Source organism: Conger conger, chromosome 10, assembly GCF_963514075.1.
Source record: "Conger conger chromosome 10, fConCon1.1, whole genome shotgun sequence".
Lineage (NCBI taxonomy): Eukaryota > Metazoa > Chordata > Actinopteri > Anguilliformes > Congridae > Conger > Conger conger.
In genome coordinates, this window is record NC_083769.1 from 28,674,582 (window position 1) to 28,688,349 (window position 13,768).

General features: G+C 47.8%; 1 protein-coding gene across 2 annotated transcripts; it reads left to right on the top strand.

The window, feature by feature from the left end:
- Positions 1-1,136: 1,136 nt before the first annotated feature.
- LOC133139282 (EMILIN-3) lies at positions 1,137-12,313 on the top strand. 2 transcript variants are annotated; one of them, XM_061258717.1, is made up of 5 exons: positions 1,137-1,202; positions 1,364-1,778; positions 8,538-8,657; positions 9,695-9,927; positions 10,141-12,313. In XM_061258717.1, exons 2-5 carry the CDS (start codon positions 1,612-1,614, stop codon positions 11,976-11,978), a joined length of 2,358 nt encoding a protein of 785 aa, XP_061114701.1. In that variant the 5' UTR covers positions 1,137-1,202; positions 1,364-1,611; the 3' UTR covers positions 11,979-12,313. The 2 variants fall into 2 exon arrangements, with proteins under 2 accessions (XP_061114701.1, XP_061114700.1); XM_061258716.1 differs by having other exon boundaries at positions 1,168-1,778.
- Positions 12,314-13,768: the final 1,455 nt, after the last annotated feature.

The following is a 13,768-nucleotide window of genomic DNA, read 5'->3' on the forward strand; positions in this document are numbered from 1 at the left end:
AGCTGTCTGGGATCCAGCATTGACTCTGGACTGTCTACAAGAACAATGGCACTCATTGGTGCATCTCGTTCCTTATCACCCCGTGGCCCAGGTCACATCAATGGCCCCTCAGCTGATAAGATGCGTACCCAGGTGGTGGTTGTAGTCTGCGAATATCAGAGTCAGTGAGAGTGGTTTCACACCTCTGGGGTCACATAGGCCGGCGTGTCCAGGTGGGCTTGTGTAAAAGTGTTGGTTATGGTCATTCAGGTCACGGACCATGTCACAGATAATCTCTGTGCTCTCCTGTGACAACTCATTTTCTTTCAGGGTCAAATGAGGTTCTATGAGCTGATAAACCCAAACTGGCTCGTGCTTGCATACCAAGACCATGCATGACTGACACAGCTTTCACACATGTTATACACTCAGAAATAAAGTGACAGGGGAGGTACATTTTTGTTCTTCAAGGATCAAATTTCCCAAATCTAACCTGAATGTACAGTAATGTTCTCTTTGGGTAAAACATTTTTTTCCTAGAAAGAACTGTACAAATGGAGTATATATTGCTAGCCAGTGGTACAATTTTAAGGTACCCTAGTATTTTACCTTTTTAGGCACTTTTCATACCTTTCTTTCTGAGAGTGTACCATTCCTTTTTAAGATGTACAAAATGTGTTAGAGAATACTCTGAAAGGAAAACACATACTGGACACTTGGCTCATAGATGCCACTTTAGCCTGCTCATGACTACTGTGTGTCTGTAATTGGTTGTACTCCTAATGCAATAGAAATATATTCACAGTTAAAGGTTTTTTTTTGGAGGGGGGTTATCGCATAGCCTGGGTAGACATTTATTATCCATGCCTCTCAGTTCCATCTCCAGACCTGCTCCTGGCTGTCCCTACATGTATCCCATGGTTATTCCTTTTTCATGTCCAGCTGTTATACTGTATAGAGAGAAAAATTGGGGGACGCTGGCCAGCTTGTGCCATTTCCTTTTTCACTCAAATGGGATTGGAGAGGGGAGATTGTGCCCCCACCCCCCCACCCCCGTGTCCTGCTTGGATAGCATTTCAAGGCAGTAGTTTGGGAGGGATATGCAAATCCTGCCCTGGCTGCCTGCCCCTTTGAAGAGGCACTACAGGCTGCTGCGTGAAGGGAGAGCACAGTTGGCTGAGAGAGCCAGGCAGCAGGTCTCCAGGTCCACAGGCCGTCTCAACGTATGTAGCTGCGTCTCTTCTACAGCCTCTCTCTTCTCTCTTCCTCTCTGGCTGTCTCTCTTTCTCCTTGTCTTCCACGTCTGTGCATTTTCTGTACCTCTCTTCTCCTACAATCTGTTTGGTTCCCAAACCGTCTGTTCCTCCTTTCCATCCCTCCTCAGACCTCAGGAAAGAAGAAGAACGATGCCAGCACAGATGTTTGGGCTACAAGCTCGTTTTGAGTCCAGCTGAAGAAGTCAGCGTTTCAGGGCCCCCGGGGAACTAAAACAAAAAACAAAAGAAAAACAGTACTACAGAAGGAACGTTTTCGGGAAATTGTATTTTCACGTCCCTCCTTCGTGCTGTAGCTTGGTTTCATTTTTTTAAATTTTCCTTCTTTTTTGGAGCTTTTCAAGTGGGGAGGCTGAAGATGAAGTCAGTTCTCTCTCAGGTCACTCTTCATCATTTTCTCTTTGGAGTGTTCTTGTCTTTGGTGGATGCCAAAGGGACCTACTATGGCAATCCCTACAGATACAACCTGTACAAATCTGGACTCAACCCCCATCACTCACCTGGGAAACCCATGGGCAGGCACAAGTGAGTACCACTGACTATCAGCATGCATATACTGTAAACATACTTGAGCTCACTATTATCAGTTCAAATACCGAATAAATAGATTGAAGATTAACATTAGATATAATCCACTGTCGAATGACACCTAGAGTCACTTGCAAGCCAGGGAATGGCTGGGACATCAAGTAGATTATCCTTGCAAAGGCGTTAAGGATTAATGTTTTGGTAGGGCCAACCAAATACTTTCTCAGGGTTTACGGTTTTCAGATAAGCGTCTGAGGTATATTTTAATAATACTGCAGAGCCAGTTTACTATGATTGCCATCGATGGTATTTCACATGAAAGAGAGGAGGAATTATGATGAGGAACATATGCAGGAATTTTGGCAGAGTGACTTGCCATTGGAGAGTTTGCCCAGGTTTATTATGGACAGACAGTTTTTTGGTTTATTAGATGAAAAAACGAATAAAACGCTATCTGTGACCCAAATGTCATAAATATTCACTGGAATTCCAATAACACAAAGTGAAAATTGTTTGACACTGCACACCATATTGCCTAGTTTCACAGTATGATTTTCTGCTGGCCTGCTATTTCCGTTAACTCTTTACAGTGACATAGATCACAGGGAATTGAAAATGCAGCGCACACCCTAAGGAGAAAGGGCATGATGCGTTATCACTTATATGGATGGATATACTGTTTAAGAAGATGACAGCATGTGGGATGTAGGGCAGTGTGGCTGTTGTGGCTGTAGTTCTGACCTCTGGACCTGAAGGGCATGGGGGTCAGATCTGGGACAGGATACCGCTGTGTTATCAATGAGCTAAAGATAAAAGTGAACGCTTTGCCATTTTGGCCCTGGTTAAAAGCTTGGTAAAGAGGGAAAGAGACTGTGCTGCACATTGCCGGTGTGCCATGCAAAGCTCAGGTTTCTGGGTTTGGACAGAACTGATGTCCCTTTCAGTGGACATGTCTCTTTCATCTGCTCTCTGAGATCGGGTGTGACTCGGGTCTCCAGAAAGTTCTGCTTTTGCACTGAGAAACACAAAGCTGCCAGACAGCACTGTGACATTATCACTGTTCCCAAACACCTCCAGATGAAGCAGCTGAGGACGGTTCTGCCCTAAATTCTTTCACCTTTTTTTTTTTTTTTGCTTGGCTTCCTCTTTGGAGCTCGATCCCTCTAGACAGCTCCCAGGCTACCTGCTGCTTTCCAGAAGCGGAGCCCTGTCGAAGGTCGGTCTGGACTTTCCCTCCTGGACAGGGGCATTCCACTTCCCTGGTCAGCTTCATTTTACGAGTTTTAACTGAAGAGAAGTCCACATGTTCAGGTAGCAGTGGACCATACTGGCCCTGCCGTCTGAAAGCAGATGCAGACTCCTTTGCACTCACTGTAACATTGCATGAAGGCTGTCAGTCGTGTTAACAGAGATTCACTCTGCACAGTGCATCAGTGTAACTGACTGCCCCAATGACAACAGCTCCTGTGCCTCATCCCTGTCTGTACTGTGGCTGTATCAGAAAGGTCACTGCTATGGGGATTTGGTTCTATGGCAGACATATTAGAACAGTTGCTATTGGGCTAAGCCAGACAATGGAAATAGAAGTCCGCATTGTGATGTCAAATTTAAAAGCAGGATCACACTGACCTTAAAAATAACACATGTGAAGTCCTGCCAGTATATGATGTGCAAATGAAAAGGGCCCTGCTCTAATGCTATTGTGTAAACAGTGCGCTGGGTCTATGTGCACTTGCTGGGGGCCTGTTATGAGTCTCTGTTAGAAACTGTGTAGTGTAAGACCTACATTACATTACATTACTGGCATTTGGCAGACGCTCTTATCCAGAGCGACGTACAGTTGATTTAGACTAAGCAGGGGACAATCCTCGCCTGGAGCAATGCAGGGTTAAGGGCCTTGCTCAAGGGCCCAACGTCTGTGCGGATCTTATTGTGGCTACACCGGGGATCGAACCGCCGACCTTGTGTGTCCCAGTCATGTCCCTTAACCACTACGCTACATGTGACTTTTAGCATCATCCTGAGGGGACTTTTACAATGAAACAACCTCCTGCACCACACACACTACCAACTGCACACATTACACACAAAACTCACACTAGGCGTTCATATACACACACGCACACACACACACACACTTGCATACAATACATAAACATTCATACACAATCACACACTGAAAAGATTAACGCAATCAGACTCCATACGTGGTCATTCCCCCACGTCTCCTCCTCTAAGCGATGCTGCAGTATTTTTTTGTTTTCCCTCTCCTTTGCAATGGAGCATGTGATTTGACAGCCGTTCTCCCCTTTTATTTAAAGCACTTCCTGGTGAGAGCCCATTGTAACTCCATTCTCATTGGGAGTGACATCTCAGACAATGACCACAAAGGCAGGGCCGTACTGTATGGGGGGAGCCCGATGTGTCCCATAGTAAAAGTTGGATTTCTCACTAAAACACCGCTCATTAGGCCCTTGTGTTCCCAGCCACTGATGGTCATAACCCCCATTCTTATGCCACCAGGGAGAAAGCCAGTATGTATCTCAAGAGGAAGTCTCTCTTCACAGCTGCTTCATCGAGGCTTTTAGTTAATCCGAGGACACTTCCTCTTCAGAGTTCACGCCAGGCGTGCGCCACCCGTTTTCAGAGGAAGCTGCGCTAAACTGAGTGCCAATGCAATTTATACGCGCTGTTTTCTTATGAGAGGAAACTGCAGTCTAAATAAATGACCAATAAAATGTGTGCATTCTCAAACGTACCTGAGAACCAAGTTTCACTGGTTAATTTAGCCCCCGTTCATTTCAGTCATCCAGGAGCAGTTTCAGATGGGTGACCTACTGTAGTGAATAGAAAATTATTTGAACAGGTGTGAAATACTGTATTGCTGAAGGGGAATGCAAGAACACAGGGCCAAGTGCGGGCACTTTTTTCTTCTTCGGGGTCCCTTTTAGTCCACAGTTTTTAGTTTGCATCAAAGCTGCATGGGGCAGCCTGGTCCTGTCTGTTCTGGGTGGGTTTGCACATGCTGCTTCTGCTGTAGACCTGGTCATGGGGTCAGGAGTCAGCGCTGTGAGTTTATGTTGGTTGTTCTGCGAAGGCCAGGGGGTAGGAACCGGTGGGGGTGGGGAGGAGTTTTGCTTGAATCGAGTGGGGTCACAGGACTCACCCTGAAAGACAAGTTTAAGTTACTCCGAAACCAATTTCCCCCAAAGGAAAAACGCCCGCGTTCCGAAAACATAGCGCAGTGCAGAGGTCCCCGCGGTACATTAACGCTAATAACTCCAACGGACTCTGACAGCTGTGCAATATTACTGCAGTGCTTCGCATGATAACTGTGGCGTGTCAGGACTTTATAGCAGTATGAGCCAGGAGGGTCTTTCGGGATTCCAGAAGAGCCGTGCCCAAATCACATTCCTAATCTCCGGTATGCAGGCTTTTGGGGAAAAAGGGCATGCTCTTTTTCCCAAAAGGTAACAATTTAGGGGTGGCTTTAGAGTACAAAGATTGACCCACTGCATATTACTCTACTGAACTCCCCACAATGCAACAGAAGCAGAGACTTTTCTTTGTAGTCTTTGTAGTTTGTAGTCTGCCTGAATTACGCATCTGCTCTCTATGAGGCCTTAAGTTGTGAGTGTGCAGAACTCATTTTTTGCCAAATTACTGAGACCCTTTGTTTAGCAATAATACCAATAACAACTAAAAGGGTTAACACAATGCCCCCACATTCCTGTATCTGGGGCTGCTCACAATTTACGCAGGGTTTCCAGGCCATGGTTTGACCTCTAACCCAAATACAGTAGGTCCCAGCCTTAGTCCATGGCAAGCACTGACATATTCCACCCACTGGCAAAGCGCTGGCACACACACCAGGTTTGAGAATCAGGGATGTGTCAGCACACACACACACACACACACACTCACACTCCCCATCTCATTCAGATCGCATTAGGGCTCGCAGGTGTGTTATTCTTTAGTTTGATGATGTCATTTCGATTTCCCCATTTAAAGGAAACCTCCTTTAAAAATAGGTTTTATGAAAAAAAAGGAACCTCATGTTTCTAAACTGTTTAAACCACAGCATGAGGCTTTCTCACCCTTCCTGACGATAAATCTCACTGAGGTCAAGTCACGGCCAGTTTCTCCTGACTGCAGGTGAAAGGAGTGTATTATTGGATGGCCTGAACGTTGTCGTTTACAGTTCACTACAGCCAGAGAGAAGCAGAGCGGGAGAATGGAATGGGGGAGGGGAAACATGCAATAATATTTGACATAAAGTGCCGTATGGGATTTGAAAGAGAATTCTCTTTTCCTCTAGGGAAGTTCGGAGGAGATTTAGGCACTGTAACGGTATCCTAGCTATATTTACAGAAGGAGACCAGCGCTGCCAAAAAATGATTTGCCTGAAAAAATGCAAATATTTTTTCTAAGTGAGGAGGAGTGTGGGCAGACAGCTCTGTGCTGGTCGTTTGATGAAGAGGTGGAGGCACGAGCGGTGGACAGGCCTCGTTGGAGCTGGCTCGGGGCTGGGAGATTAGCGCTGGCTGCTCCGGGGCCTCCACCGCCGATGAGGAACCCGCCCGACCTCCAGAGACGGCCGATGCACAGCTGAGCGCATCCGATGTCCCCCCTGGACCCCCTCTCCAGCGCTCGGCTCCCGGCTAGCGCTCGCTGTGTGGTCCTCACAAAGCTCATATGTAGAAGAGCTGGAAGGTGCTCCCCCAGGGCCTGCTGGGATTAATGCTTGCCCATGATGCAGAGCACCTGCTAATGCTCTGCTCGCATCTCCCTTACAGTCACATCTCCGTCTGCTCTCCTCATTGGAGAAGGAGAAACACCTGACGAGATCAAATATCATAGGGTAGAAAAATTACATTGGCAGAGAAGGGAATGGGGAAGGGGAATACTTTTTTGAGGGAGGGAGGGGTTAAATATTTTCTTTCTAACATCTGGATTCTTTAGCTTTAAGGCTTAAGTTAAAATATGAACGCTATTCACTTTCCCCAGATGTCCACCTGACAAACAAATCTTGGTTCCTAATTTCTCTTTTACCTCTCCAGTGGACCCCATTGTGACGTGAGAAACATTCCTCCTTTCTAAATATATTCTTCTGCTGGCTGTCCATCATCCTTGCGCCCTGTCCAGAAACAGGCCTTGAGGGAGCTGTGCACTCGTGAATTAAATGGCTGTCAAATATTTTTTTCCTCTATCAATAAAGTCCTGTATTTATTGTGAGGAAAATACAATGATAAAAACTTGTTTTGTTGTATGATCTGAAAACCAGCTGTACTTTGAGGTTGTGTTGGGGTCATGATATTTCAACACAGTGCATTTAGTGTCCAGCTCAGTGTGTATAACCATGACCATCTGAGCTCTCTGCTCATCGAGAATTCCCCTTAAGTTTATAATTGTGGAAAAATAGAAAATAGAAATATGAGCGTTAATCAGTCTCTTTTACAACTGCTGGGGGAAGTTTGTGTACAACATTGATTTAGTTCTCCAACAATTGTTTGTGCAGGAATTTGTACATAAACACCAGCCTGGGGGGTTGAGGGATTTCTTTTTTTGAGCAATCTGAATATTTGAGTGGATCAATCATTGGTTTAGCTCTCAGGAGTTCTGCCCCATTGAAAGTCTGTAACCTCAACACCACCAGACCAGGTCACACAGCGAAAGCTACTTCCTGAATGATTTGTGGCCACTAAATACCTCATCAGATCCCAATGAAAGGAGCCCTGTCATGGGCCAGTTTTATCCAGGCCTCTCTTCGCTGCTTGATTAAAAGAAAATTATGCCGTATTCATCTGTATAATGTGACAGGACTTTAGATGTGAAGGGCTTCATTCAGAATAGACTAGGGAAGCAGTAGCCTGAGTTCATTACGTATGGTTTCCATTCGTCATCACCCCGTTCTGCAAAGCCTACACTTAAAGAGTTAAGCAAACCACCAACCATTGCCATACATCGGGAACAAAAGGCAGTTTGTTTATAATGTCTAAATACCTTCATAAATGCAAGCAAAGCTGGCAACACTCGTGAGCTCTGACAGACACCTTTTGACACACACCTTTTGGGTCATGAGTGTTGTGAGCATTATTTCCATTTTGCCCAGCACCTCAATTCATTAGGATGTGCATTTTTTCATATTTAAATAACCTCATTAAACCACCTGGCCATTAAGAGTTTGGCAGTTGGTAATGCTAAGCAATGTTTTGTGGGAGCTTAGAAGAAGAAGAACAAAATAGTACAGGCATACAGTACAGATATGCTGTTTTTCACTTAGCCACCCTATGTCCCCCAAGACCAATAACGCAAACACCAGCAGTATCTCAATTTGACAGCTTCATTTCTGTTTGAGCGTTTGAAAATGAATCACTGAACACATGCGTTTGTACTGGGTTTTTTAAAAATTTCATTGTAATAAATCTTTCAGTTTGTTTTATCACAACAGTCATAACATGCCATTAACCGAAATGCGCATTTTCCCAAAAAATATTATTGAATACCTCAGCTCTAACAGAGAGATGGCGGCCCCATTATTCCAGCGCTGTTTGGAGAGGCTACATGTTGTTGAAAGGAGTGGTCATGCAGATCACCGTGTTTGACATTTCCCACTGGAGATTTTTTTCAGAAATAGGCCGACAGCTGTTCGATCCTAGCACTGGACACGATGTTAAAAGCATTTTGTAATAGCAAGGATTGCTGGCAGGACATCTAACTGACATCCTGTTGTTCTCTCTCTCCCCCTGTCCTCAGAAACTATTGCGCTTACGTTGTCCAGAAGAACATCTCGTGTACCATGCAGGACGGGATGGCCACCTACGTCAAGGCGGAGTACAACAAATGCGCATGGGGACAGAAGTGCCCTGTTCTCATGTGAGTTCTGCAAGCCAAAAGGGAACACGACCAAAAGTCATGCCACAAAGTCTTTTTCAAATAACTGTCGATATGCATACGTGTAGGTTTTTGGCTATGGGAGTCAGTATGCTCGTTTGTATGCTTCTGAGAATTGCCGTTTGACTACCCGAGACTGCGTGGTCCAGCAGTGTCTCCCACCAAAGTTTCAATGAAACCTATACCTATATCAGCAATAGCTAATTTGGACTTTTGTTTAAGAAGATACATTTTTGACTGAAAATATCTGTTTACAATAATTCAATAGCTCTACTCGTGTTGCATATTTGATCTCTAATTATTCTACTGTATGTCAAAAGTGATGACTATCATGTATTGGCTAAATACTGACATCATGTGTCTAGGTTTGGTACTGCAGCATTCAAGTTGGAGCCAATCATATTGCAGTACACCCTTGAGCCAGTTGTTGAGGACATAGCAATATGTATTCTGTCAAGAGAATACATTGTTTTATATTGTAATTTTAAAACAATGTTCCTCTCACAGGAACCGTATGCATAAAAGATCTGCACACAAGGCTTTTAATTTAAGCTGAGGTTAGAGATACACTTCATCAGTGTATTCATGTTATGTGTTACTGGCAACGTTTTCTACCCTAACAGAAAAATATCACTATAGATGTTGATTTCAGAGGAACTGGCAATTAGAACCTCTGTTTCCAGGCACATTTGACATTTTAGTCATTTGTCAGACGCTTTTAATCCAAAGCGACTTACAAGTGCATAGGTTCTTCCGTAGGTTAAAGCATCAAATCCATAACTACTAAAACACGCATTTTAGGTAGACTGTTAATGAGTATTTAAGACATGGTGGCAAATCCTAAAAAGGTCCGTATATTTTAAAATATAATTTGATCACTTTTATTTCAGCCATAAAGGGTTAAGAACAGACATGCTGTTTTTTAAATTCAATTAAATGAATCAGAGAAAAACAAAAGCTCAGAGCTGTGACTATCCCATGCTCGTGTTTTGCATGGCCTGACTGTCTGTTTGATCCAGGTACCGGACGTTCTACAAGCCCAAGTACAAAGTCGGGTACAAGACAGTAACTGAGCTGGAGTGGCGCTGCTGCCCAGGGTACTCAGGAGAAGGCTGCTTCGACGGACCCACCACTCTCCCTGACATGCCCCCATTCAAAGGTGGCCATCCCGGCTTTAAGGGATACCCCCGCGGGCACCCCAGGGGCCACCCCGAGCAGAAGCCCATCCCCGGCGGGGACCCCACAAAATATGGTGAGCCACACAGTCCCGTTTGATTTAGATTTGCGCGCTTATCAGAGCCACTACGATCCTGTCGATAACAAGCTAACCATTGACACTGATGCTAACAAAAAAAGGTGGACTACTGTTAAAATAAGATTGAATTAACGTACAAGTTGATATGATGCTGCAGTTTCACCTGTAAACCTACTGACTCCGGTATTCTCTCCCTCTCTCTCGCTCCAGGGCAGAAGTTTGGAGGGGTGACGGGCGAGCGGATGGACCGGATCGAGGAGGACGTCCGGCGGTTGACCCAGGGGCTGGACACTCTGAACGGCGCGGTGACTGGGCTGGAGGACCGCCTGCGCCAGGGCGTGCGTGAGGACACCAACAAGATGCTGACCACCCTGCTGGGCACGGCCCCCCGCACCTCCGACTCCTCCGTGGGCTTCGGCATCATCCCCGACGGGACCCCCGACGGCCTGGAGGGCGGAGAGGGGTTCCCCGGGTTCGGGGACCTGGCCGGCCGGGTGACCGAGGTCAAGGACGAGATCCGGGCCAAGAGCGACATGCTGGACGAGATCCACGGCATGGTGCTGGGCCACGACGGGCAGCTGAAGCAGCTGATCGCGGCGGCCTCAGGGAGGCCCGTCCCCGGGGACTCGCAGAAGCTGCTGGAGGACCTGCTGGACGCCAAGCTGGCCGGCGTGCGGGCCGAGATCCTGGACGGGCTGGAGAGGCGCCTGACGGGCATGCAGACCCACTGCGACGACCGCATCGGCCGGGTGCAGCAGCAGTGCCACCAGGACCAGCTTAACGGCCAGGAGCAGATGCAGAGCTCCCTGGACGGCCGGGAGACAGGCCTGAGGAAGGAGCTGGGAGACCTGCAGACTCAGATCCAGGGCTTGACCCTGACCGAGAGCTGCTGCACGCAGGTGACCAGCCTGGCCAACAGGGTGCTGCTGCTGGAGGACTCTGTCAAAGGCCTGACCGAGTCCCAGAGGCAGCTGCAGCTCGCCCTCAGCGAGCAGACCATCCATGTGGAGACCATGATCGAGGCTCGCCTGGTGGACATCGAGAGCCGGGTCAATGCCACGGAGAAGGGAGGCGCTGAGGACGGACCCCCCGACGGCATAGACGGCTGGAAGACCCTGCTGGACGACAAGCTGAAGACACTGGAGGACCGTCTGTTCATGGCGGTGGAGGAGCTGAGCAACGTGACGGCTCCCGCTCTGCTGGAGGGGCAGGCGGTGCCCGCTCTGGAGACGGAGATCGAGTCCGTGCGCCGGCGGGTGGAGGACGGTCTGGACGGGGTCCAGAAGCAGCTGACCGACCTGGAGCTCCTCTGCACCTCCTCCTGCTCCCCGACCATGGACGGGCAAGTCGACACGGGAGTGAAGGAGGAGGAGGAGGACCACTGCGGCACCATGGAGGGGAAGCTGACCGGGCGGCTGGACGGCCAGTCGGACCGGCTGGACAAGCTGAACGGCACCCTGGGCCAGGTGCTGGCCAGGCTGGCCCAGGAGGAAGAGGAGGGCTCCGTCCAGGGGGAGATCACGCTGCTGCGGGTCAACATCAACTCCGTCAACCGCACCCTGAAGGGCCTCCGCGAGTCGGTGGGCAGCTTCGCCCGCGAGGTGGGCCAGGTCAACGCCACCTGGCAGCAGCGCGAGGACAGGCTGGCCACCCAGGTGCAGGGCATCACGCAGCTGGTGGGCCGCCAAGTATCCCAGCTGGGCTCCAGCGAGCGCAGGCTGATCCAGCTGAAGGGCGAGCTGCAGAGCCTGAGGCGCAGGCTGGCCGGCGAGCTCCAGGGCTGCCGCAGCACCGCGCTGGGCGTCCAGAGGGAGGTGATGGCCGTGGACAGCCGGGTCAAGCAGGTGGAGGGCCAGTGCAGCAGCCTGAACGACCTGGCCGATCACCTGGAGCGGATCCGGGGGGAGCTGGAGCAGCACTCCGACAGCTATCTCTCCAAGTTCAACGGCACGCTGGTCAGCCACTCGCAGCAGCTGTCCGAGCTCAAAGACGGACTCAAAGACTGCGTCGCCAAAACGGGACAGGCCGGGCAAAAGGGCGGCCAGTAACGCACGCGCCTGGATTGGCGAGACGTCGATCGAGAGTTACTCCAATGGGGCATTTCACTCATTCTTTTCATTTTTGTTTTTCATGTTTTGTATTGATTTTAACTGACATTTTAACTTATATGAAGAAAAAGTGACTGCATTGTTATGTACTAGATGTATTTTATAAAGATAACAAGGCAAACAACACTAATAAGCTGCTACGGGTTTCTACTGGCAAGTCAATTCTACTTTATTCGTTATGGTTTCTTTCTTTTTTTGAAATGCTGTATGTCAACATCAAGGGTGCTAAACGTTTTGTACATGTTTGTTTTGCCATCAAAATGTTTGTAAAAAAGAAATGTATTTCTCCTGGACTTGGTCTTTTGTATTTCCTGTGGGTTAAGCTTTCCATAAAGCTAATATTTTACATAAAGACAGGACAGTTAAAGAGAATATACAAAAGCCTAATATGGAAATGTTCTAAAGAGTTTATTATGTTGTGGTAAAGTCACCCACTATGCCAGCACGATACTCTGCATTTGAGCAGTTGAAATTCCATGAGTGACCACACAGTATCAGACCTGTGCGCTTGCAGTTCAGTGAGTGGCCACAAGGTGCCAGACAAATCCAAAAGTAAAATGAACGCACAACCTTGCAGAGTTAGTTTGGCTTCCTCAAATAATTTTTTTTTTTTAATACATCTCTCAAAGTTAACTTAAATATGAAACATATATAAACTTACATATAAAGTTTCTCTTGGAATAATCAGCAGCATTTGGATGTATGACTGACAGCTTAATGAAATACAGTAGCTACACCTTGATATTACATGCTGTGCAGATTGTATCCACTGAAGACTGTATTGCTGCTGGAGGCTACTACAGTAAATACACAAATAATAGTTTTGCTTTGCATTCATTTTGTGCAGTCACTGCAAATATAGCTATGGTAAAAGAGAAAACTATTTACAATATTTCAAATTATACTCATCTGGTCCAGTGCCTTTGTCACTGATATCATATGCAATCATTTTTATGACACAATCTTCTCTCTGGTACAGAATTGTGTACAGCTTAAAGTTTATTTCAGAGCGTATTGCTTTGACTGTATCCGATGAAAACGTTCTGGAAGGCCTAGGCTTCACGCTATGAAAAATGCAGGAGGTCATAACTGAACAAGTGGGACAGAAGGCAGCCCTGAGCAGTGTGGGGCCTGCATCCCGCGCAGAGCACCAGCTCGGATGCGCTGCGGCTGCCTGATTACTCTGACAGCGCAAACAGGGGCAGCATGGAGCCGTTAGCCGCCGGCACGCTTCCATGGTTACTGCAGCATGTTCCAATGCCCTCGGGGGCAGAATCGGTCCTTGGGCCTGGTGGGTTGAGGGGGGTGGGGGGAATGACACGTGCCCCTTTTCTCTCTTTGATTGGGTAACACATCGTGGGCGCGGCAGCTCATCGTCCCTCTCGGGGCCCCGGGAGCCAGGGAGCCAGGGATGCACTGCCCGATTTCTGTCATCGCTTCTCAGCCGGCAGCCTCAGCCATAATAGCCGCAGCTTCCGCAGAGAGGGTTTGGGAGCGCACATTCTCGCTGGAAGGTGTTGCTGATGGCGGCTCAATTACGAGGTCGCGACCCTTTCACAGCGCTAGTGGGCCCAATTAATGACTGAGGTACGAACGGCAGCAGACGAAGACATCACGTACGCTGGCTCAGAGAGCAGGCAGTGGTTTTGTGTATGCATGTTTAACTGAACTCCAGCCCCGGGACCTGTAGGAGGATAGTGCTCCATGATTCTGAAGCTCAAAACATACAG

Coding starts and splice junctions, on each gene's coding strand:
- LOC133139282 (XM_061258717.1), top strand. CDS start 1,612: ATGAAGTCAGTTCTCTCTCAGGTCACTCTTCATCATTTTCTCTTTGGA. Junction 1,779..8,537: donor AAACCCATGGGCAGGCACAA/GTGAGTACCACT, acceptor CCCTGTCCTCAG/AAACTATTGCGCTTACGTTG. Junction 9,928..10,140: donor CGGGGACCCCACAAAATATG/GTGAGCCACACA, acceptor CTCTCGCTCCAG/GGCAGAAGTTTGGAGGGGTG.